Source organism: Solea solea, chromosome 7 (genome assembly GCF_958295425.1).
Source record: "Solea solea chromosome 7, fSolSol10.1, whole genome shotgun sequence".
Taxonomy (NCBI): domain Eukaryota; kingdom Metazoa; phylum Chordata; class Actinopteri; order Pleuronectiformes; family Soleidae; genus Solea; species Solea solea.
This window is the reverse complement of record NC_081140.1, coordinates 9,606,982-9,634,051: the sequence shown is the minus strand read 5'-3', so window position 1 is coordinate 9,634,051 and position 27,070 is coordinate 9,606,982. Positions and strand designations below refer to the sequence as shown.

Sequence of the window (27,070 nt, the reverse complement as noted above, 5' to 3'; positions counted from 1 at the left end):
TCTGCCAATTAGTTCTTCCTTCCTTCCTTCCTTCCTTCCTTCCTGCCTTCCACACAACTTAGTTACTTCTTTTGCTTCTGGTCTTGCTCCCTCTGTCTTTTCCAAAGACTCTTTTCTCTGCTTCCACTTTATATCGCTTTTATATCCTGAGGGCTTCCTTTTCAACTGCAGTTTTAGAGCAATTGATTATACCACACCCCTCTCCACCATCGCCCTCTCCCTGTCTGCACCCCCAACACACTCACACATTCTCATTTCCTACCTCTCACTGTCCCGCAGTACTTGACTTTTCTGATACATATTTCTCTCTGCCTTGCAGCATTGGAAGGAGAACCATGTGGTCTGTGCAGATATGAACACACACACACACACACACACACACACCAAATAAAAATGCTGATGATCTGTATAAAAAGATATTAACATATACAATTTAAAAAAAACGACAAATCCCGAGGGACAAAAGGGAACAATCTCTGTTTGAAAGTAAAAACAGAGGAGAATTCGAGAGACAGCGCACACATTTACATCCTTTCCTTCCCTCCCTCTCTCTCTCTCTCTCTCTCTCTCTCCCTTCCTTTCTCTCTCTCTCTCTCTCTCTCTCTCGCTCTCTCTTCCTCACACACACAGATACATACATACACAGACAGAGCCCCCACTCACACAGGAGTAGATAGTGAGAGCAGAAGGAGCAGGGTGGCAGGAGTGAAGCAGGAGGGCTGCTGCTGATTGCACAAAGCCAGGGAAGGAGTGCACAATCCTGGGGAGAAGAGCAGCTGTGAAATGACTGGAAGGGAGCCTGCCAGCCACTCCTGCAGAGACCTGAAGGTAAGCCTTGTGCGCGGCTGATGAGGAGAAGAGCAGAGGAAGAGGCTCAGAGAGGAAGGCAGAAGAGGAGAGGGAAGGTTTAAAAGCCGCTGATGCATGATACGACTGTGGCTCCACATCCAAGCTGCCTCGGCTCAATTTGTCTCTGGATGGCATCGCATGCTGTGATTGCATTATGTGTTTCATTGCACTGCCACAAATCCAATCTGGAGTGGGTTGCCTGGTATAAAAAAAAAAAAAAAAGTGCACGTTACTTGAGGAGAGATCAAAAACTGCAAGAGTCAGATATATCGAATCAGAGGCATGAGGGCAGATAGCAAGAGGGGATGGGAGACAATTTAAGACACTTCGAAAGCGGGCGAGCAGGAACTCTTGCCTCCTTCGCCATATGGCCCCTTCATCTGTTGTCATTGACTCCTTCATCTTGTGTCATTGCAGAGATACATAGATCATCACCATGCATCTCCTTGCCCTCACAGTGGGGGCTGGGTAATCAAAAAGCCGATGGATTTCTCTGACGCAAGCAGTGAAAAGCCTGTCAACAGTCCTGCTGCTTCTGCCTGTTCTCGTGTACGATGCTGTAGTTCTCTCAGTGCAATGCAGGAGATTTACAAGAGCAGCAGGAACAAGTGAATGTGCATCTATCTGTGCTTTGATACAATAGAGAGTGTGTGTGTGTGTGTGTGTGTGTGTGTGTGTGTGTGGAGGAGGGGGGGTGGTGTACCACACAGTGGCACGCAGTGCTGCATGTTTCAGCTCCTACATGTTTTTAAATGCTCAATAAAAACAGCAGATAAAGCAGTGTGTGGTAGTGATATAGCTCTTGGCAGTTTTTCATGAATATTGTAAGCCACACGGAAGACATTGAGAGAAAATCATTCATATCGATTCCCTGGAAAACACTCTCTGGACTGAAGATTAGCCAACATCTGATGTACACCTCTATTTTCTCCCCGGCTGTATGGCACCAGTTCAGAGTTGTCACTGTAAAACTTTGATGACAATGCAGGGGCGTAAGCACCCGCATTAACAGAGCACACTTTACCCTGACCTTCTTTGTATCCTCACCATCGGAGGAATGTCAAGTGTCCAGATAGTGTGCGGACTCCATCATTAGTTTGTCGCGTCATGGACAAATAAAGCCATCTATGTAGCACTAAAATATGACATTACCAGCTCAAATCCTTCGTAGCACAAGGACTCTGACTCTAACAATTAGTAATTTCATGTATTTTATACAAAACCTGCCTATTTGCCATACTTCAGCCTACTTTTGTTCACTGTACTATGACCTGGCTCACAGCTGGTTGAAATATGGGCTATTTAAAGAGTGTATGTGGGAGTGTGGGCTACTGAGATGTAACGGTTTTTGATGGATGGCCTTTTGACCTTATTATCACTGCTGTCATTGTAGCTGCAACTCAGTGCTGTGTGTGTGTACCTGGAGCCTCTCCTGCTCAGTTATTATCCATGCCCTGATCTCCCTAACGAGAGGACAAAAGAGGGCAGAGGGTTGATGTAATGCGCAGCAGAATCTTAGAAGACTCTCCAAAGAGAAGACACACAGTGAATAATTAATTGGATCTGTTTATTTAGTCAAGACTTTGTGTCTCAAGGGGATGTGGGGAAAGCTCTGCTCTTCAGCAGATCCACATTCCCTAATACCACAGCGGCACATTTGTGTCAAAAGCTTAGCCAGGCATGATGTGTGTGTGTGTTTTTTTTTTCATATTTAGTAGCCAGGAAAATGTGTGCATGTCAGAGAGCTGCATAAAAATGCAATGTTTTGTCATGTGGCGGTTCACAGACCTTTATGCAAATGCTTTATTTATGCAACAGAACTAGTTGCCATGTATTTATACTTCTTGAGCTCTAGTTTGTACACTTTACTTTTGGAAAAATAACTCTGTGTAGCATTGAAGTCATAGCCTTGTGTTTTATGTAAAGAATGTAATGAATACACACAATCTTGTCAACCCCTAAAGAAAACGTCGCTATAAATCTGCATCTAATGCAAATTCAGGCATCAGTGTCTACTGTGTTTTAAAGTGTCATCCATGGTACTTACATGCCAGATTGATGGTACGAGGCCCACACACTTCTTGCTGCATGCATTTATACACTATTCATAAAAGTTAATACAACACGCAGAGCTGCTGCTGCAGCCTACAGCACCAACATGAAACATAAATTGCCCCCCTCTGCGTGCTCGAGAGTTGCATGGATCTCCTTTTTGTCCTACTCACCTACAGTAAGTCAACGTGAATGATGAATGGACAAAAAGGTGAACCTACTCACCACTGACCATATACTTTAGTGTGTGTCTGTTGTTTGACGCGTGTGCATGTGCATTTTGCTTAGTTTTAATTGTGACCTGTCAGGGGACCACAGATGAAAATTAGCCCCAGGATATATCTGGTGCAATGCATCAAATGGCAACATTTATGTTTTTTTTTTATTGTACATGGTCCCTTCATACACACACACACACACACACACACACACACACACACTCACATACACTATAATGTCTCTCTATAATTGTAGAGATGTATCATATGGATTACACTCCCTCAGCCCTATGCCTCACTGTAACCATCACACGCAAATACCTTTTCTTAATCTGAGCCAAATCCTAATTCTCTTAAATCAGCACACACACGCGCACACATTCATGATATGTGTAAAATTCTCAACACATATACAGTATATGACCCTAAAGGTCTTTCTTTGTGGAGAGCCGCTTCACATTTCCGCATGAGTAAACATGTCTGTAGTTCTGTTACTGTAAATAAGAGTCCAGGTCACTCTCGCATTGTACGCATGCATACTTAATCTCTGTAGTATTTCAGGGCTGAGTTGTCTTCCTCACACACAGTAATCTCAAGCAAGTTTACACAGTAACCATCGTCTCTCCAAGAGCGTGCCACCATCTTGACTGAAAAGTGTTGTGTTACAGGGAGCATACACAGGCAGCACTTATTATTTATCCATTAATAACTGAATTGTCGACTACTTTGATGATCAATTAACATTTTTGAGTATTTTTTTTCTCTAATTAAATAAGCTCTCAGATTTTTCAGCTCCACTATATTAGGTTTTCGTTGCCTTCATATTTCAAAGAAAATTGAGATTTTTAATCCTCCATTCATCGAGATTGACAGAGAAATCAAATATTTAGTTGTGGCCCTACATACAAGGTCCCAGTGGACCGGCACAAAAATAGCCTCATCGCAAAATGTACGCCATGCATCTGTGAAAATTACCTGAGCTCATTTCTAATAGTTTTTATACTGACCAAGTGGTAGTTCTGGAATTAATAACATTTACATGACAGAAATGCCAGACTGTTGAGTGTGATGCGTTGCAGATTATACCTACAAGTGTGAAAATGCACATTCCCAGGCATGTCCTGGCTCATCTGTCGCCAACAGGTTATGTAGAAGAAAGCGAAAGGTTTGCAGTATCTCATTCCTGGCTCAGACGTTGTGGCTGCACCAGCCTTTATATGGTTAGTTTAATGAAGGCGGATGCCTCATTCCATTCATGAGAACTCCTTTGTTAAGCCTGAGAGACAATGTCAGAGATGTGTTACACCGTCTTGTGTCATCAGCTCATCAGCATTCAGGTCGGGCCAGTTATACGAAAAATCACACAGGAGTTCATGCCGATTGTGTTACACAGCTCCTGCAATCTTATCATGTAAATTCTTGTAAATACACGTACAGTTGGATATTGTTTCATACTATGTATGATATACAGGACAAGGACCTAGTTATCACAGTCCCTAGTTGTCCTGTATTACACATTCAGGTCTAATCCACATCTGGAGGCTTTTACATAACCATTTATGAAGCGTCAGCATTCATCACCCAGGGGAAGCACGTCCCTGTATATGTGCAGCTCATTAACCCACATAGCAACTAACACTGTGTGTTAATAAGGCCTGAGTGACAGCATGGATTTTTTTCTTATATATTTTATTTAATTGTTAGGGGTTTTTTTTTAAAGTAATTGCTGGGGGGGTAGGGGGGGTTCAGCACCAACGCGCTTCACATTTAAACAACTAAGATTAATTTGCACCGTGCACTGTGCCGTCAGCACAGTGGGTTTAAACAAGCGTATCTGAGGATTTTGCACACGCAACTGCAGGGTCACTGTCTCATTACATGACTGGGGATGTGCTGACTATCGAGGAGGAGGCTCCTCAAAGGGACATGTACAGGGACACAGTGAAGCATGGCAGGAATTTCAATCAAGATCGTTGGACCTTTTGGCCCCTCGAGGATTCTGCATGTGCTGCCGGGCTCTGCAGCCCAGCCCCACCCCGCTAATGGCCTCCTATCCTCTCTGTTCCCCCCCGTCCTTTACAGTGAGATGAGGCATATGAATAAAGAACCTCATGCATTGTTTGGTACGATGAAGTTTGAGGACGATGAATCAATGGATTTGATTTATGAACAAATACGAAGAGAAATCACACTGTATGTGTTACTTGACGCAGATTAGTATGTCTCACATACTCTAAGTCACTCATTCCTCATCATTATTCCAGTTTATTATTTTTGCTTCAAATACAGATCGCAGTGGCATATAAGGAATCGGATCTAAAGCCATAAATCACAGCAATGAGAGACACACACCTGATAAAAGGACAAAATAGTGTCGGGGAACATGTCCACCCACCGACATCTCTCATCTCTCTTCATCACTCTTCAGGCCAGCAGGTTTGAAGAGGGTGTTATTTGGCTCCAATAGGTGTTGGGATTTGAATCTCATCCACTCTCACTTCAACATTTGAAATCTTGGTTGTCACATTTTTTTCGTAGCAGAGCACGTGACACCGTCCCCCCCCCCCCCAAAGGTTTTGTGCAAAGTGTAGGCTACTGTAAGAGGGAGATTGAAAGCAGGACAGAGAGACTGCTGTGTGTGTGTGTGTTTGTCATTAAGGAAATTGTTTCTCGCGTGTGAGTCAAACGTCTCGATGCAGCAATGTCACTCCAGAGAAGGTCAGCCATGAGAAGGACACAACTGGATACACTCAGCTCACTATCGGGCATAATGGGGATGGTAGAAACTTTGTGTGTGTGTAATTGATTTGTCCCGGGTGTGTGTGTGTGTGTGAGTGTGTTCCTTTTGCCTGGAGCCAAACTAGCTGGGGCCATTTTAAGTCATTTGACCCACCCAACCTCAAAGTGTCATAAGTGAGCAGAGATAGGGATGAGGCCATGTTATTTCATGGGGCCAGTCTTAGCCCCGGACATAATTATGACCGGTCCTGCAACCATGACTCGTTGCTTTCACTCAAGGGGTGGAGTGAATGAGGGAAAAGGATAAAGGAAGTAGAAAGTTGTAGTGCCACCATGGACCACAGTCAGAGACAGCAGATAAGCTGGATTGACTCAGCCAGTGTAGATGCCAATCTGATGCAGTGATTCAGTGAAAAGAGTGGCTGTTTCATTACTTTTAAAAAGTGCAAAACCGCTGCAGTGTGGTCCTTCTCTCTTTTCAATCCCTCTGTCTTTTTTTCTTCTTTCTTTTCTGTTTTCCCCTGTGCACTCAGTGTAAGCATTGTATTTGATGAATCAACAGAAAATCACAGGCTATGACCTCAAAATCCATGGATGGGTGCCCAATAGTGGTCAAATCTGTACTGTAAACTAGAGATGCAGTGCTGAGTGTGCAACATAATACTGCCATTTGTAAGCCGGTCATGCTCAGCAGCAGGGTTACAACCCGGAGAAGAGGAGAAGAGGAAGACTCAGGAAGACAGAAAACACAACATGTTGTTTTTGTTTTTTTTGTTTTTTTGTTTTTTTTGGGGGGGAGGGGGTCATATTTTTCAACAGTTAATCATTCGAACCACAGCGTTTGTACTTGAGGGCAGCGAGCAGCATTGGTTGTATTAGTAAAACTTTACAATTTCAAGCAGGAAACAGTGTTTCTGAACAGAGGCTAAATTGGTTACATCTGTATAATGGGAAATAAATAAAAAAGAAAAAGAATTAAACAGTTAACGTTGATCAAGTGAGAATTATAATTCAGGCAATCAGTCTGTTGAGGTCTTATTGGGGCACTGATTAGAATTGATAAAATCCAACTCTTGGCTCCACTCCAGGCCAGCTGACCACACGCGTTTCTGAAGTTGTGGTCGTATAATTGTACAAAATTAAATTGCAGAGCTAGTCAGTGCATTACATGCCCTGTTGGAAAATTATAGATTTTGCCAAAGGTTAGAAGGAACAAGCCAAATTTTGTTGTGTGTTGTACAGATTATTTTTTGAAGCGTGCACGGTCAGCAAGACACAGGGAAATATACGAACTATAGATATCCCTTAGGAAGCAAGTTCCCTGGATTTGCTATGTTTGTCTTGGCCTTAAGGACATCATATGAGTGCTCTTGTTATCAGGACACAAACACAATCCAGCCAAAGGAGCCAGTCACTCTCCCATTAACAAGATAAATGCTTGTTACCCTCTTAAAGCACTAAGATAAATCACCCCGGCTGTTATCCATGTTCAAACACCTCTCATTTGGGCTCGTTGAGCCTGCTGCTGGAAACTGACGGTGCAATCACAGCCTCACTGAAAATATACACAGGTCTGAAGTTCACTGATCTCCGGGGAGTCATGTATAATTCATGAGAGAACCTAAAATGATTCAAAAAGCAACCCCTGTAATGTATTCTGTGAGGTTTTCCCAGAAGCTCGTGCTTGTGTGTGTGTGTGTGTGTGTGTGTGTGCTACATCTCTGCTGTCTGTCTGTCTTTTCCCCGCTCAGATGCCTGTCACGTCACTGTGCCCTTTGCTTTGGACCATCAATGTCAACACCGCATTCCTGTGTGGATCTGATTTGTGACGTGTTCTCCTCACTTCCCTGCGCTTGCTTTTGCTCTCCCTCCTCTTGCTTGTCAGCGATCAAACAGAGTAACATCAAAGACAGATGACAAGGAAATTGCAGATGTTGTTAAGGCCCTAAACCAACAGCAAAGGTATTTTTTTTTTTACTAAATTAAGAGTAGTTTATTGTCGAACAAAACCCAGAGGCTCTGTAAGTCAATTGCCTCTTGTGGAGCTCCAAAGGTGTTGCTGCTAAAATTAGGGCTTTATCAGAGGTTTGCCACACACTCGCCTCCATACCCCACTCCCCTTCATAACTACAGCAGTGGCTGTTATTCCCACATCAGTCAGGAGGCTTTGATGGAGTTCTTTTTTTTCTCCCTTTCCTGTCTCTTTGGACACATCACAACAGTTTACCTGCTTTGAAAAATCCATCTCAGCAGAGCAGAGAAATGACATCATACATTGTGCACTAGTAGCGCATCACCTAGAGCTGTGCATCCAAAACAACCACAAAGACGACACGTGCAGACATTTCATTTCAATTCATTTCATTTTATTTCATCGTCTGCGTGTTCTATTACGCTTTGATTCAATTCACATCAAAAGGGGCAACTGGATTGACGCCGGTATCCTTTATTTTTTTCAAGATGCCCCTGCATGATGTAAGAGTGCACAATGTTTGTGTGCAAACATTTGTGCGTCAATACAATAACTGTGCAAGCATGCATTGTCTGCTTGAGGTCACACATAGCTGGAGCACCTGGAGATTATGCCAATAATAAGCCTCCTCTTTGAGAAAAATGATGCAGTGCAAATTGCTGCACCTGAGACCAATTCCTCATTGTACAAGCAAAATAGAAAACAGTACGGGACACTTGGTCATCTTCCATGTGACGATAACAGCAAATGTCTAACTTTAGTATTCCAGCTGCGACAATGCAGCACCCTTATCCTCCCACTGTGTGGCTACTGTTTGGAGCACGCATACAATTTTTGTCATCATCATGATCACTGTTGTTATCACCAGAATGATACATGTTGTGATACTGAGCTACACACTGTGAAGATACATCTGCTAATTTCATTTCTCTCTTAATTTCATTGTAAGAGCGCAGGACACAGATTTTCGAGTAAAAACAAAGGTTGCCGTATAAATAGCTCCTTCAATATTAAAAAGTCATCAGCAAACATCTTACTGTGTTGAACATCTGACCTTTCAGTTCACACTGCCTTTGTGTGTTTCTTTGGGCTCTAATTACACGACAGCGAATATTGACATATTGACAAATTGTAACAATTAAAATGACAAGTAGATATTGTGCCGGAGGGGGCTGCACTGCATATCAACAAAACATTGTTAGCGTTGACACAATGTGTGTGCTTCACAAAGTGGATGTGCAATTTGGATTGCTGAGGGTTGAAAGGTTGAAAGGCCTAATGGATGTAGATTGTTTGCAACAGTCACTGGGGACTGGATCTTTGACCTTTGACCTCTGATGTACCAGTTGAATTGAAAGTTGCTGATCAGCGAATTCAAGCTCTTTCTGACACTGCAGATGGCAACAAGATATCTATGATTATTCATATAAAGCATGTGTTATGTAAGACACTAATGTATTTGTTTTGTTTCCGTAGGTGTTGAGCTTCAGCTGAGAATGGCAGGAGATTCTCGAGTCCTCATGGACCACAACATGGAGATAGGAGTCACGCCCGCACAGGTAACCTGCACAGCCTATGCCTAGACACCAACTCCTGTGTTTCCAAAATGGATATAAAAGAAATGGTGGGAATTATGTGTCATGCCCTGTCCCTGGGATTGGTGGCCTCAGGTCTCACCTTGTTTGAGGGACTGCTGGACGCTCTGTGCATCTGGGTCCTGAAAGGCCTGCTGCTGAGAGCCAACCACACAGTCACGTAATCCCCCCCACTCTAATTCCCAAATACACGCAGATGCACACATGTGGTTGTGAATGTTAATGTTGTTGCTGTCGTAATCGGTGTCTATTGGTATGGTATTATTGCTGATGTTGTTACCGTCATCGAATCATGTTGTCTTGTCCAACCTACTTGTTTTCACTCTCCTCCCTTGCCCCACCCAACCCCATCCGGTTAAGTGGCTTCACATCGCACCATAAAAACAAATAATTTATTAAGTGAATAAATGAACAGGTCGAGTATGACAGCCTCTTTCTGTGCAGAGCAAATCTGTCCCACACAAGGCGTCCAGTCAGTTACACTGCATGCCCAAGTTGTTGACCGGAACAAACGGGGGGGAGTGGTGGGTGGGAGACATGAGATATGATAGACTGGGGGTGGGGGGTGGGGGGTAAAAACACGAGAAAGATAAGGATAATCCACGGGATAGGAACGTGTCTTTATGTTAGTGATAAAGAAAAACCAGACGGATGGCTTTAAAGAATGTTAAAAAGGCCGAGATATTCTGCAGATATACAGTACGTCACAGAGGAAATCAGTGGTGCAGATTATAGATTAAGTTTCCGACAAAACCCAAGCGCCTCTCTTCTACCCAATAATGAATGGTGGAGTTGCACCACTCATCTGATAATCCTGCTGATTGGGATTTACCGTGAAACCAAGCATGGACAGAGAGGCTCAATAAGGGACAACACCAACCACTTACCACTGCCACGCAGAGAGATCTAATGAATTTGTTTATGACCACCGTCCCCAGGGACTGTATTGACTACAAAGGCCAAAGATTGGATGGCACTGGTTGTGACAGCTTCATCTATCACTCAATTAACCTCAGCTGGAAGTGTGGAAATGAAGGAGCCTATTTTGGTTGTCTACAAGCAGTGTACAGCCACCTTCACATTAAAGGATCTTGTCAGTGGAAAGTTTGACTGACTGTGATATACTGTTGGTAATAAGGAAGCCCAGTGACATTTAGTGAGTGCATTGTCATCAAGCCCACAAATTGCAATGCAGGTCAACATGCACCGTCTTTTAATTGCTCTGTCATAATGTGCCTTAAACAGGGACCCCTTCAAATCAATATCCTTAAGTGTATTTGTATGTACACAGGTCAGCAGTGAAAGGGCATCCAGTATCTGAGTGAAACCCCTTACTAAATCAGTCTGACAGATTTTATTACCCGGGCTCTCCAAACGAAAGGCACAGCAAGGATATTGTAGTGTCCTCTCTTGCTAAACTGACACAGATTGTCTTTGTGATAGCACAAGGAGGAGAACTTGGTGTAAGCACAAAAAGAATGGAAGTTTCTGGGTCAATAACATTTGTACAAGTGGTCTCATGTTACGTGTGCAAGAACATGTGCAAGAACTCATACAAAACAAAAGCAAATTAACACGACGCCCATCCCCCGACAGTCAAAATCCACTGTTTAAATAAACCTCTTCATTAGCAGAAGCCAACATTATTGTGCCTGCTATCCACACCACCCTTGGAATATGATCCAACAGTCATTACATAGCCTACCATTTTAAATGTTTATGCATATGTTAACAGTACAGTATGTCATATTTAGCATTATCTATTGGTGAAATTGCAGGTTTCAGATACCCTGACCTTCCAAGCATGAAGAACCTATGGTAACCTTCAATTTCCAGTGGTGCTTAGTTTGTTGATGCTCCAACATCGTTATTATAACATTATTTCATGTAATTTAAATACTTTTACCTAAATCGTACACACTGATGTCACCAAGGGTATAACTAGAAGTAGTATTCCGGCATTTCCTCCTTTTGTCCCAGTGTTTAAAGTGAAATTGTAATAACACGAAACTACATATTAAACACTAACTCTATTTTATCGTATCGCAATACCTGAACCAACAAGGGACACTGTGTTGCAACAAGCATAGTTACTATATATGCAATGTGGCTAACAATGAGAGGGACAAATGGCTTTCTCTCACACAGTTTGTCACAACTCTACAGAGGGATGGGTCACAGGTGTCTGATTAGAAACAGAGGCGAGGAACAAGGGCCTTTCTCTCTCATGACAAAGCATTTTATTTATCAGCTCGTGTTTTTTTTGTTTTTTTTTGCTTTGTTTGAAAATGCATAGATTCAAATCTGTATACACCTTTGGTCCACAATGATCTGACAGAAGTGTGCAAACAACAGCCTATTGTTTACATCAGCTCACATCCGTGTGTCAATGGTCAATTTTTAAAGTGTCCTTAACCCTTTTTCCTGTTTGTATCTGTTTGTTATGTATGAGTAAGTCCAAGAAGATGGTCAAAGAAAATGGCCAATTAAGTCCCTACATGTTTTCATGTGTTTTAGCTCACGTGCCCAGGCATATGGCGTTCCTTATAAGGATGGCAAAAGGGTTTATTGGGGAAAGATGGGAGATGTGTTCCAATCCAGGCCTGTCAGTGTCCCATAGGGTGTGAGGAAGGGAGCACAGGGGACAGAGAGAGGCAGGGCACAGCTGTGGAGCCAGATTGTCCAGCTGGAGCTGGGCCAGCATTGACAAAGACCTGTGTGTCCCTGTGTCCCGTGTTATGTCCTTCAGGTTCAGTTTTCACGTGTATACAGATACATATATATATTTATATCTATATACACACACAAATCAATTAGGCCAATATAAAGTACACCCACCATTCAAAACTGCCACTATTTTCTCAGCTTTGGGTTTTTGATTGACCATAATCCTTCTCCTCACTTTGCTTCCTTCCTTTTGAATCTCTCCTGTTCCATTTAGGTGAAGAAGCTTCCTAAACACTTGCGGGATGCTCCAATCACGACAGAGAGAACCCACTTGATTTCTGACCCAGCGAGGAAGCCACGGCAGCGATATGTGCAGAAGGACGGCAAGTGCAATGTCCACCACGGAAATGTACAAGAGACCTACCGTTACTTCAGTGACTTGTTTACTACGCTGGTGGATCTACGCTGGCGTCTAAGTTTTTTCATCTTCACTTTGGTCTATATTGTCAACTGGCTTTTCTTTGGCTTCCTTTGGTGGCTGATAGCACTCATCCGTGGCGATTTGTTGCATGCTGACGAGGAGGGCTGGACTCCATGTGTGGAGAACCTTAACAGTTTTGTCTCAGCCTTCCTCTTCTCCATTGAAACTGAGACCACAATTGGGTATGGTTACCGTGTGATCACAGAAAAATGCCCTGAGGGTATCATACTGCTTTTGGTGCAGGCTATCTTGGGTTCTATTGTGAATGCCATGATGGTGGGCTGCATGTTTGTGAAAATTTCACAGCCAAAGAACCGCGCAGAGACCCTCATGTTTTCACACAAGGCTGTTATCGCAGTGCGAGACAACAAGATGTGCCTGATGTTTCGGGTGGGGGACCTAAGGAACTCTCACATCGTGGAGGCATCAATCCGAGCAAAGCTGATCCGGTCACAGCAGACCAAGGAGGGGGAGTTCATCCCACTCAACCAGACCGACATCAACATCGGCTTTGACACGGGAGACGACCGGCTGTTCCTGGTGTCGCCACTAATCATCTCTCACGAGATCAATGAGAAGAGCCCCTTCTGGCAGATGTCATTCACTCAAATGGAGAAGGAGGAGTTTGAGATCGTGGTTATCCTTGAGGGAATGGTGGAGGCCACAGGTATGAAACTGGGGGTAGTAAGGGGTGGAAGATGGAGATGAGGGTTATGGGAATGGATAAACACAAAGACGGTTTGAATGGAAAGATGCACGGATGACAGATAGATAGCAAGAGACAGAGATGGACGGATGATTGCTGGAAGTGAGTTGAGTGGGTGGAATGGGAGGATGGTTAAATGGACGGAAAGGCAGAAGTGGCTTGCATGGAAAGTTGCACTGCTTAAAAGAGGACGAGCACAAGTGAGTGTCTGTGCGAGCTTCAGGTTGTAAAAGATAATATAGTAATGGATGGAAAGACGGAGAGACTAACATTAACAGATAATCGACTCTTAAAGTGAGACATGAATAATAGTAATGCATTTCGGATTTAAGTTAGTGGAGAATTTAATGAGGATTTTATAAGTTTTATAATTCACTCGCAGTTGCGTTCTGAAGAAAGATGGAAAGCGTTCTTTTTGCCGTCGTTTCTGACCTGCATGAAGTCATTTGCAAATTAGTTTTTAAGCAACAATTAAAGCAAGGCAAACAATTGAAAGCCGATCATAATAAATGTTTCCTTGTGCTCAAAAGACCCCGCATTTCCCCTGTTACTACTTCATGGTTATGTCTTGATAGTGTTTATTTCAAAATGAATGAAGCGTAAACACCCACAGTGCGGGTCTGTGTTTTGGGTAAAAGACAAGCAGTTCTTAAAAGTGCTCCAGGCTGGTTACATTTAAGAGGCAGACATGGCCACGTGGTACAGTAAAGTTCCACAAAGCTCTTATTTCCCTGCAGCCAGTCAAGGCAGCAAAAGGAAACATGTAGCATCTGCATCTCTAAGTCAAAAGCATGCAATTAACCTTATTATTCACCCCTTTACCTTGATGAATACAGGTATCTTCACGGCATGGCCCATGACAAGATGTTAATTTGATGATCTCACATGTTTTCTGTGGGGCATTGGCTGAATCGTTTATTGTTTATAAGCACAATGAATGCACGGTTTATTGTTCAGGGATTATCTGTTCAAGGACTAATTATAATACTAATACAATGCATTATACATGTTACTTTGAATATCATTGTACTCTGCATCAGTGAGTGAGACCGGCTGATGATGAGCGTGTAGAAGTACATAACTGTTGTTTTAAAAAAAAAAAAAAAAAAAAAGGCACACAACTGCCAAGCTATTTAATGCAGCCAGGCATGGTGTTGCAAGTATCTGAATATTTCTGCTCTATTTCTTTTTAGTTTCTTTTCCTTCCCCCCCCCACCAAAGCACCAGTGGTCATGTCATCATGCTTCCTGCTCATGCTGCTGCATTCTTCACTCTGACATTAAATCACATTTTGCTTCACCGACAGGGACCATGGCATCAGGCAGGGTTTATGTTGTCACTGTCCTTGAATGCTAGGCAACGCACCAATACGACCATCAAAACTAGCCCTCCCAGTATCCGTGTGTCCCCTGTTAACCCTATTGTGACTTCACAAACAGACTGGAGGATGTGAGCTTTTTATGGTTAGTTTATGGGTAATTGGCGTTCAAATAATTTGTCAGGACTGTGTGTTGTGCATTCACAGTCTCTGCACACCTTGGTTGTAATGAGTGGTTATTTAAGTGTTTATAATCAAGTAACAGAATTATCGCAGGGATAAAAATGTCAAGTGTGTTGCGATGCATGAGCTGTTAAACGCAGCATGCCTCGACTAATCAGTGCAGTTTGGCTATAAATATTTACAAATTGATGAATTGACAAATAAATGAGGCTGTAAGGACATTCAAAGCCGACTAAGCAACTCCACGTGCTGTGTTTTAAGTGATGAATCTGCTCTGTCAGTGTGGTTAGGCATCAATTGATAGTCTGGTCATTCCTTAGGTCTCATTCAGATTTGCGCCTTTGTTTTTGTCATGATTCTAATAATACAACATAAGTCCAGGTGTCTCATATCAAGCAAAAATTTATAATTTAATGAGTATTTTGGGAATGAGAAACTAAACAATAAGCGTCACTTTACATATGAGTACTTTTGTTCCCAGTGATCAAATGCCATTACAAAAAAGCAATAATAACTTGTATCTTAGTAACAATCCCATTTCCAACATTTCAAAATTGATTAAGGCATTTACTGGATAGATTTTATTTGTGGACAGCGATTAAACTTTTACTTTTTTTGCCATCACAGCTATTGTACTAAATAGTGAAAGATGCCTCCGCAGATGTGTCCTGTCTGTATACTTGTTATTCTACATATACAATCACGAAACCCGACATGATCGTTTTTGGCCCTAAACCATAAAGTTAAGCACAATATTTAGCTCTAAACAAAAAAGTGATTACGACACTGTTTACGGTTACCGGTGCCAAGCCCAGTCATATTTGTTAGTGTTGCCAACAACAATCCTTGTTTTCATTCTTGTACTAGCTCTGGAAATAACAAGTTTATACCAGTGTTGTTTTCGTCAACGATGACGCAGCGAGTGCACATGTCCGCGGCCCCAGGAAGTGGCGAGGTCCGGGCGGGGGTTTGCTGTAAACCACCTTCGCCCCAAGCCCTTCCAAGCCGATCTAGAGTCGGTCACGGCAAACCACCGGTGGAGGAAATTTCATGTCAAACTTATGTGTGACACTGTTGTATGATGAAGTCGGTAATCTCCAATCCTTATTGACCTAAATGGATTTGTTACTATACAAGACTATACTTCTTTTTTTTCTTCTTTTTTTTAAACTAAAACTGACTAAAACTTTTTTGAGTTAGAAATGACTAAAACATGACTAAAACTTTCACATATAGAAATGACTAAAACGTGACTAAAACTATTACATGTAGAAATGACTAAAACGTGACTAAAACTATCACATATAGAAATGACTAAAACGTGACTAAAACTATCACATATAGAAATGACTAAAACGTGACTAAAACTTTCACGTGTAGAAATGACTAAAACGTGACTAAAACTATCACATATAGGAATGACTAAAATGTGACTAAACTATCACATATAGGAATGACTAAAACGTGACTAAAACTATCACATATAGAAATGACTAAAACGTGACTAAAACTATCACATATAAAAAGGACTAAAACTATCACATATAGAAATAACTAAAACGTGACTGAAACTATCACATATAGAAATTACTAAAATATGACTAAAACTAATAAGCGTTTTAGTCCAAAAGACTAAAACTAAGACTAAATCTAGAATAGCTGCCAAAAACAACACTGGTTTATACCAGCTGATCTCTGGGTTAGTCCTCATCTTTCATTTATAAAAAAAATAAATGAATGAGTCCTGAAATAATTTTTCTTAAATATCGTTGATGTTTAACCAGGAGTGTCTTCATTGGAATTCCTTTATTTACACTTTTCAGGTAAATTGTTTATTCATAAGTATGGCTTATTACTATCTGGCCAAGGTGTTTGGAACCTCCACATATCAGCAAGGAAAGCATTTAGAGAAAAGTCACGTGTGTTGGCTGTATTGAGCTATGCCTCTAGTTTCCCCTTATTTATGGAAAAGGTGATACATCATGTGACATGTATTAAGTTGAGCTTAGTTTAATCTGAACTAAGCCTATCACACTGGGGAGGCACGGATAACCAAACACAGGGGAAACATGTCAGGGCATGGTAGACATTTACAATCGACAAAAGGTAACTCAAGGGATGACACACTAGGAAGAAACAACAAAGTGAAACAACAAAGGAAAACAACGTAGTTCCAATTTCAGGCCAACTTACTTTGACATTATGTTGCAGAGCATATAAATACATACAGCCATACAGCACTGACAAGTGCTCTTATTATGTGTCCAAATGAGGTTATTCCTTAATGGGATCACAGCATCTACCTGTGAGAAAATGACAGCACCAAATCATCTCACATTTGTCAAAGTTGCATATTCCGTGTTATCCTCTCTACTCTAAGTAGAGTAAGTGTTCCTCGTGACCCTGAACTCTGCAAAAGTTTGGTCTATCATATTTTCTATGAGTGTAGAGTCTAGAGTGGTACAACCATGGTTGCTATGGCAGTGGTTACTGGGCCTTGTCGTAGTCTTTACAGCTATTCAAGAGATTAAGTGAGCTATTGCGTATTATTCTAAAACGCTAACAGATATTGTGCAGGTCCAAGATTTGACCCACACACCATATTGTGAACCAACAATGAGTATGATTTTATCTGCTACACTGCTAATATGATGACTTAACTATAGCTTATTTATACATTATCCATGTATCCATTTAAATTTGACTTCACTTTCTCCCCGTTATCATTTAATATGTTGGGTTTTAAAAAATGTTTCCACACAAGCCAGCAGCTCAGTGTATACACTGTAGTATAGAATGGAGTATTTGTCGTGTGCACTTAAAATAATGTTATAGATCCAAAACAAATCTGTCAGGAGAGAATAATGACTAATATTACAGAGTACAAGCTATAACATATGCCTGCTACTTCCCGTCACATTCACTGGCAGAGAGAAATCCAAAAGCATGACGAGAAGGATAGTTAATGAAATGGCAAAAAACAACAACAGGAAAAGAAGTTAACATTGAGTGTGACCATTTACAAATTCAGCACCATGGACAGTGCAGTAGATTAGCCCTTGTGTTTCAAAACTGAAACCATTGATGGACATAAAATGAGTGTGTGTCCATTTAATGGGCACTCAGAGCTGCAGAAATCTGCAAAGCTGTCCATGAGCAACACCTCGCTTTTTATGAATGCTGATGTCAAGAGTGCCAACTCAATGATTCTGTAAATGATTAGAATTATATTTTGTTTTCCATGTCCCCAAACACACAACCCAAAATATTCTCTGCAAATCAGGACGCACATCACATAACCACCCCTGGATCAACACTGGATATCTTTGAAAATCGGATAATCTATTAAATTTATATAACCACTTCATAAGGTACACATGACACCCTAAGAATGGGTCATGGGCACCCAGTGAGGGCTTCTGCTTCAAGGTTCAAGGTTCAAAGTCTTCTGCATACCTTGATTGTAATGTGTGGTTATTTGATTCAAAGCAGTCTGGCCATTCTCCTCTGACCTCTGGCATCAACAAGGGATTTTTGCTGCTGCTTTTTCAGACCACTCTCTGTAAACAGTAGAGATGGTTGTGCCACATTTTTAGTCACATAAAATCACCATTCTTCCGTATTTGGATTCTCTGTTTTAACTTCAGCAAGTCCAAGTGACCAAGTCTACACTGATTAAGTTGCTGCCATGTGATTGGGTGATTAGATAGTGGTGTTAACAAGCAATTGCACAGGTATATATAATTAAATGACTGGCGAGTGTATATTCCAGTTTTCGACCACGATTTGTGTGTAGGAGTTTTGTAGAATGCTATGGAGCTCTATCATTGTGCAGCTTGCAAAACCTGTGACAACATCGCTTCATCTGTTTGTCATTGTTTTGACAGCATCCTTGAGGGACTCACAAAATTGCTGCTGTGGGAGAAAACCTGGTTTCTATCTAAAGATATTATTTTACACTGTATCGTTGGTTTCCAGTCCAATGTCTGCCAGACAACAATAGTTTGAGAAGTACACAAGCTGGCCTCCTTTCGTTTTATTCCAACACTGATGCACATCAGCATGGTGGCATTCTGGCAGCGATACTTGACCTCCTTGTACAACCTGTCAGAAATCACCTCCGTTTCATGCAGAGACTGTGATGGGCATTTTCCAACCGCAATCAATCAATCAGCTTGTGTTTTGTTTAGGGAAAAGTGGTAGATTTAAAAGATTAATTTACTTTGCAGGATTTGTATTGTAAAATTACACGGAAGCCACCGAGTATCACAAGTCGATGTGGCTTTACATCAGAGGTGCACACGATGCACAATATAGTGAAACAAGATTCAAAGATAACAAACAGACAAACATTAGATGTCATTATTTAGGGGCTTGTGTCAGAATCAGAATACTTGCATCTCTGGTGTTATGACATAAGAACATAATTGTCCATAGTATAAGAGCAGAGAGGTATTGCACATTATATATATCGCATGGATTATTGTAGGTATTTTGTTGATGCACAATTAATGAAGAGTGTCTGGCTCATAGAAATGAGTCCAATTCCAGTCCATTGGTTCAGAATGTTAGACACTTCAACAGTTTGATGGCAAATGGCAGGAATGATTTCTTGTGGCGCTCTGTGGTGCAACGTGGTGGAATGAGTCCGTCACTGTCTGTGCTTCTGTGTTGGACAAGCAAGCTATTGAGAGAGTGGGAGGAGTTGTCCAGGTTGCTACGTAGCTTGGCAAGAATTTTCCTGTCTGACACTGTTGCCAGTTCTATACCCTTACAATATCACCCGTCTTTCAGGTCAGTTTATTAAGTCTGTTGGTATCCAGTGCTCTCAGCCTGCTGCCCCAGCATGCAATAGCAAACAGGATAGTACTGGCCATCTCAGACTCATTAAACATGCTGAGGATTTTTGTGGAAAGGTTAAAGGACTACAGCCTCCGCAGAAAGTAGAGACAAGTCCACTGCCGCTTCTCTTACCACTCCAGCTGCAATCCTTATCGGTCGGCCTGGACAGTGTGAAAGTCAGCGATGGAATATCAGGTGTTTCAGTGAAACACATTATACTACACTCTGTATTCCATCTGACTCAGGTCCATCTTGTAGGCCAGATATCTCACACTACCCGTGATGAGAAAGGGATACACATTTTAAATTGCCTAGCTTTTTTTTTTAAGATTGTTTACAGCAGGCTCACAACCTTGTGGAGCTCACTGTCTGTGCTCCACAAGTGGCACAAGTTGGAGTGGCAGCAGCAAACAAATAAGTAGTCATCTGAAATCTTGACATTTCTTCTCTCCTCAACATTTCCACTGCTCAACCCCCATTATTTCTGGAGGTTGACATACATTGGTACTTTTCTCCGCAGCTATACATCACCGTATCACCTGAGTGACAGGCAGTAAGAGAGGTGGCACACATTTTACACGTCTTATCTTTCTTCTCTAGACACGACATCACAGCACACACTGTCTAACGTATATGTCCATGTTTGACTTTCTTTAGGATCAGTCAAACTTCAACCATATACTAGCTTACATGCATCAAACAAAGGTCTTCATAGAATCCCAGGTTTTCTGCCTCCCTACGATTCTTGCAGGCCTTCACGGGGGGGAACATTCCTCCATGCTGTGACTCTTCTGCCTCTGCTTTGCCTGCTTGTGGCAGATTGATCTTTAGGTTTGAATTTCTATTTTTAGCACCTTTTGGAGAACCGTTCAGTTTCAGTTGAAATTGTTGCTGTGTAGACCTATAATTCTAGAGAGACAGTAAACAATGGTCTCTAAAGGTCTGGTAACCCTAATACTACCTAAAGATAATTACTTGACACTAACCCTACTATGATCTGCAACACTATATATCAAACAGCACAGAAGAGATTAGTAAGTGATAACAAAAATTTCCCTTTGCATGAATTAGTCAGATGCATGTGGGCTAAAGGTCATAAGCTCTCAGGGTGCACAACATGAAAGCAGCAGCAGCAGCAGCAGCAGCATGTATTTGCAGTAGTTACGCCCGCAATGACATTTGAATATTCTGGCTCGTCAAAATTGTTAATGTGCAGGTGTCTAATAACAGTGATGACACATTTCCTTCTGTTGTGCTAGTAAGGCAGCATGCACACTTCCAGTAACCTGACAGTGACTCACCTAAGAAGAACATTTGCAATTTCAACATTTTAATTACACCTGCAGATGACGAGATAAACTGTTGACCATAAACTAAGGAGAAGCCCCATAACAGATTTGATTTCTCTGGTTTCACACGTAACATGATAATGTCACACGTCCTGCACACGCTATACTATATATGGTATGACGATAAACAGAGTGAGAGCTCGGTTGACGCAATAATAATGATGCCATTATAACTTTAAACATGCACATTCATACTTTGCAATAACAGCAGTGATTAAAAAAGATTATACTCTTCCATGTACATGATAAATTAGTGGTGTGTGAATGAGAACTAATGATGCTTTCTGACCGACAGATACTGCAGCGTTTGCGTTGACTACTTAAAATAAGCTGTTTTATATACAAAAAAATTAATAATAGTTTGCTATTTGTAGAATTGCACAGGGTGTAGATTGTGGGTCACCTTTGAAAGAAAAGAAAAATACAACATTGCTTGTCGTTGTTTTTCTTTGACAAAGAAGTCTGCAGGACAAATGCAATGAATGGCTGACAAAACTAGTTGTTCTTTAAAGCAAGACGAGCGAGTGCAGAAAACTTCAAATTATGGGGCAATATCAATACTGTCTAGTAAAGTATTGAAAAACAGAACAAAAGCTTTTGCAGGCAAGTAAATACCTAGCGAGTACAATTCCCACAGCCTTTCAGAAATGGTCCAAAACACTAGAGCACAGGAGAGACTGTGGCAGGTGCTCGTCCTGAGGTCTGACAATAAATGAATGCAGATATTGTAATTCTATTGCTAATGTGACCGTGTGGCTGTACCACACGTTCACATATATTACTCTTATGCACATATTATTCTCCCTCTCGCACATATTGTCCCTTTGTTTCACATGAAGTTACATATACTGGAGTCCTGTCCTACATGTATTAATTGATAATTTGAAAGTATCATGAGAAACATAATTATAGTGTGTGGAAGACAAGTATTTGAATATGAGAGCATACAAGTATTTCTGGGTACATTTAAGTTTGCGTTGTGTAGTAGTCAATGTCCAATTCTGATAAGTGCGAAATCCTTTTCATATTCTCCTTTTTATTCATATTTGGGAATTGATTCTGTCACATTTCGACCAAATCCCTCACATATTGGCAGCTCCTAAAGTATATTTACCACGCAATAACAGACCGCCCATTTCTACACAAACATCTCGACATTTCAAGTCAAAAGCAACTTGATATGTACCAAAAAGTGATAAAACAGCAAATCGGCAATCAGGCTGCAAAGTATTTAACTGGAATATAATAAAACCAACACATCAAACTCTTTGTCAAAACAGCGTAGAAACATGTGTCACTGCGAGGGTCATTGTCTTTGATTTTTTTTTTAATACAGTCACAGAAATAAACATTTCACTTCACAAGTTAAAAGTGGAAACTAGGCCACTCGTATTCAGAGGGAAAGCTGAAGAAAGACGTGAGGCTCAACATCAAATTAGAAATCTATGTCTATTTTGGAGCACATGCTCAGTGTTATGGGAGATACAGTGCATTATGTAACCCTGGCTGAGGAGGTTGTTGTCCTTTTAAAGGGGTAGGCCTCACTAAATTCCATATCTGTAGGCTTGATTGGTGCCTGTCATATGTTACCGTCTTCATTAGCTGTACACGTTCCTCAGTGGGAGGATAAATTCCACAGATTCTATAATGAAGTCAGACTGCAGTGAGAAAGTAATAGTGGCACATCTCCTTAAGAAGCTTATCTCTTCAAGTTCCCAGTGCGAGGTGTGAGAGTAAATTAGATGCTTGTTTTGTGTGTAGGATTATTCGCCAACTTGCCTTACAATTCATGCACGGATTTGTTTTTGCATTACCTAGCATCTGTAACATTTATTTATATTATTTATGCTAAAGCTGTGTCCCCCAAGAGAGAACAATGGTGCCTGTAGCTTAACCACTAATGAGAAGCACCTCTTGTTTCCACTCAACCCAAGACTCGTAGCATGCAGCTCAGTAACAATGAACCACCTCATTTGAGAATAATTGTGTGCTTTGTAATTCCCATTTGCTGCTATACTTCTTAATAGTGTTTGTTTTTACAGTGGAGACTTGAATGTGTTTTTGCACAGCACACATTTTTTAAAGTTTGTCTGATCTTGTCTGTGTGTGTGTGTGTGTGTGTGTACAGAGACAATTTACCAGTGACGTTATTAGTTGTGCCTGCAATAACTCAAAGAGTCACCTCCATGTTTTCACTGACTAGTAATGAAAATAGTGTAATGTAGAGTAAAGTAAAACTGTGTTTTAACATCTGTAGCACATTCTGCAAATATCTTTGCTATTTTATCTTCAACTTGCTAATTAGCAAAAACATATTAAAGATATCTCTGTTTCGATAAGTGGTGTTACCAATGTCCTTGATTATAAAAGCATGATGAAGGTTTAGCAGGAATAGTTATTAGCCTTTCTGTGTGTAGTTCCTGTACAGCCATGAATAATTGACTGGTGCTGTCTCTCTTTCTCCCTCCATCTCTTTCCATCTGTGTGTGTGTGTGTGTGTGTGTACCTGCCCACTCTGTTTGCCTCTTTTCTTTCCCTGTGCATGTGTGTGACGCATTGATTTTGTGTGTTTTGTTTTGTGTGTATGTGCTACGCGTATGCCTATCCATGCATGTGACAGGAATGACATGCCAGGCACGGAGTTCCTACCTGGACACAGAGGTGCTTTGGGGCTACCGCTTCACGCCGGTTCTCTCATTGGAGAAGGGCTTCTACGAGGTAGACTACAACAACTTCCACGATGTCTACGAGACCAACACTCCCACCTGCAGCGCTAAGGAGCTGGCTGCTAAGCTTCGGGTGGAGCCATTGCTGCCTCAGCTTTCGCTCCTCAGCCCCGAGCCTAAAATTCATACTTTTGACCCTCTGGACTGCCTGTCCAACCAGGACCCACTAAGCCAGGATGAGGACAAGGACGTGGAGAGAAATTCAGGGGCAGACAGAGGAGAGACCAATGGCTTAGCTGCAGCTCGGGATGAGCCACCCCTTGCTGATGGATTGTCTGGCTGATTGGCCACTTCAGTGAGAGCAAAGACTGGACAAGACGACAGGACAGTGTAATGCTTAATTTAGTCAATGGTCAGCAGACATCCATCTCCAGTCCCTGAATCATGCAATATTCTGATACTAGAGGGTCAATCTATAGTATAGATTGGTTTTGTAGTGATGTACACATACAGACGCACTCGTACAATATCTATATCTACACTTTAAGGTCAGTGGTTCAGGTTGTCTTTTTATAATCACAATGACCACTTACTGCTGTAACAGCTCAAGTTGTATTACTTAAACCTGAGCTAAAACTGGTAGCCATGACAGAGTACCATGGGGCTTATTATGGATACTCCAATATTCTCGATTTAGAGCGTGTTTATTCACCTTCATTTAAACAAAGTATCGGTCTCGTAAACTTAACTACTGTGTCTGACGGCAGCTTCTGCGTGCTAATGGGACCTTGTTTTTGATCATGTCAAAAGAATTGTGGGAGATCATTATTTCCTTTCTTTGTCAGTGTTGAGTCTGAAACCCAACTCGCCTATAGGATGAAACATAAAGGCCTCTAGTTCACATATGCAAGAGAAGATGTAAGAAGCTGTTCTATAAAAGGCAACTTGTACAAGCAACCGCAATCCAATTTTGTTTTCTGTGTCCATGGTTGTACCATTGTAAAAACTGTCATTCTGTGTCTGAGAGCCTTGACCCAAAAGGAACCAGCAAGTACCTCATTTTATACCAATTTTCAGGGTTTGAAATTAATACAAAAGAGTTACATGCTGGTAAATACTATGCTACTGACTAACTACATGAAAACATCATGGTTGGTGAATTATTTAATTTCCCTCCCTGCTGTGGGAACTAAAACATTAATTTTCTTTTTCTTGGTAAAGCACAATTTCCCTTGAGATTACCCCCACACTGACCCAACCACCCACCTGCTACTGGCTGATGCATGTCAGCCCTAATTACAAGTGACGTTCAAATGTAGGTGCAAATATTTATATGAAATATTTATGCTCTGCTATTTGAAATTTACTATTTTTTACACCATACATGAATATTTCAGACACACGCAAAACAAAATGCTCCATGTATCCTTTTGTGTTTGTTTTCTTTTTTCATTTAAAATATTCAAAAAGACATGAGGCTTTTGAGGCTGCACAACAGCAGTGATGATGGGAGCAGGATTTCTGTCATGAATGATGTACCTGGCTGACCCGAACACCTGCGGTAACCTTCACCTAATGACTTGAAATCTTCTTTTCCACCCACACTCAGTTCAATTTGCACTTTGACCACTTTTTCCACAAGCCTCCCCGGGTTGTTTGCCTAACATAGTTTACGGCTCTTGAAACTACGGTTTTGAAAGATGACACTTGTCCTGTGAAGGCCAGTTTTGGACTTTTTTTCTGGAAACAGACACACACAGAGTCAGAGCTTGCATGCATGAATCACCCCTTGTGCCCTCCCCATTACCAAGTAAGTTTAATACATTAAGAAATACAGGGTATTTTTTAGGCATGCAAATTATGAAATTTCTACAATATATTACCAGATAATGTATTAATATCCAATTACCATTTATGAAAAGAAAATGGATATTCTGCATACTTCAAAAACTCCTGCTCCCAAATGCTATGTTTTTATTTATTTTATTTATGTTTTCTTATTATTATTATTATCAATGTATTTATTTTTCACTGTCACATTAGAGCATCTTATATCCCCTTTGCTAAATAATTGGTTTGTCAGTAGAGATCGTCTTTCATTGCTGGAATGTCATCTGTTTTCTGTGTGTTCTCATGGGAATAAACATAATATGGCCAAAACAACAACACGATCTTGTTAGGTAACATGTGTATGCGCGAGTGAATGTAAACGGGAGTGTACAAGACAGTGCCATTATGCACTGGAAAGCGCCTAATACAGCATGTGTGATGCTGATCTCCATCAGCAGCGGTGTGACAAAATGACAGGTTTACCATTTATTGGCTCTTGGTAAAAACATTGTTTACACACCATCTACCTGAAATTCAGGAAAAGAAGACCTGACCAACCTGTAATTATCTGCACACAGGCTATTTCTTTTGTTTTTTTGCACTGAAGCTTGGGGCAAAAACTGCTTAATGCATACTAAAGAAACACATATTATATGAAGGCTAACATCAAGAACGTTGTCGCCCCCTCTCCATGTCCAATTTTGAATTACACAGCAGCAAAATCTCGATTCATCTCAGCAGCTCGCCAAACACGTACTGTGCTGAACACGAAAATCTGACAGTATTTTTCCAAGCCTGTTATAAAAGGAAAATAACCGATGGCTTCACACAGGGTGACATGATTGTCTTCAGGAGTTAAACACCAGCCCTGAGTCAGCTTTGTGTGCAATCACCACATTCAACCCCAGGAAGACACAATCGCTGAAAACAGCTGGGAAACTAATTAAGAAGGTTGGCCACAGCTATTAACTAGTGACAGCCAAGACCCTGCAGAAGTTACTGAGGTAATCACATTTATGCAGCAGCTAGAGACGACCTACAACCAGTCATAAAACAAAACGCAGTGTCACATTTGGTGTCCAGCGTGTCACAGAAAAACGCTTAATCACAGCGGTGTGTGCTGCTGTGCTGTCAAGGCTATTCTTGTCTGAGCTATTAAATTCAGAAGGTAGATCGTCAGCAAGCTGACAGTCCCTGATTTAAATCTGAATAATGTACAACGGTGAATATCATGCATCCATTGAATGGTGCATTGAAAAAAAAGTACCAGGGCAGGTGCTTGTACGTGTATGAGAGACAGGAAAGGGGTGTAGAAACTCGATCCGTCATCACAACCCTGAGCCAGTGGTGCACACGTACAAACAATGACACAACATAAACACAACAAAACACAACATTATTTAGGCTTTTGCTAAGGTAGATGTGCCCTTTATACAATAGAAAACAAAAGTATGAAAGGAAGAGAACAAAGACAAATGAAATAGCTAAATCTGACGAATGGCTCCATAGCAACAGACTAACTAGCTTTTGTTCTTTCTCTCTCTCCACAGCTTACTAATACTCTTCCTTTCTCCTTTAAATAATGCATGCTCATGATGACAAA

General features: G+C 41.3%; 1 protein-coding gene across 1 annotated transcript; it reads left to right on the top strand.

Annotated features, from left to right (window-relative positions):
* The first annotated feature begins 660 nt into the window (after positions 1-660).
* On the top strand, positions 661-24,676 carry kcnj5 (potassium inwardly rectifying channel subfamily J member 5). Its single transcript, XM_058634806.1, has 4 exons — positions 661-828; positions 9,307-9,389; positions 12,367-13,240; positions 23,592-24,676. Exons 2-4 carry the CDS (start codon positions 9,327-9,329, stop codon positions 23,978-23,980), a joined length of 1,326 nt encoding a protein of 441 aa, XP_058490789.1. The 5' UTR covers positions 661-828; positions 9,307-9,326; the 3' UTR covers positions 23,981-24,676.
* The last annotated feature ends 2,394 nt before the right edge of the window (positions 24,677-27,070 follow it).

Bases quoted from the DNA above. Each gene is read 5' to 3' on its own strand.
- kcnj5 (XM_058634806.1), top strand. From the start codon at position 9,327: ATGGCAGGAGATTCTCGAGTCCTCATGGACCACAACATGGAGATAGGA. The intron at 9,390-12,366 runs GTAACCTGCACA...TGTTCCATTTAG, and splicing joins TAGGAGTCACGCCCGCACAG to GTGAAGAAGCTTCCTAAACA. The intron at 13,241-23,591 runs GTATGAAACTGG...TGCATGTGACAG, and splicing joins GGGAATGGTGGAGGCCACAG to GAATGACATGCCAGGCACGG.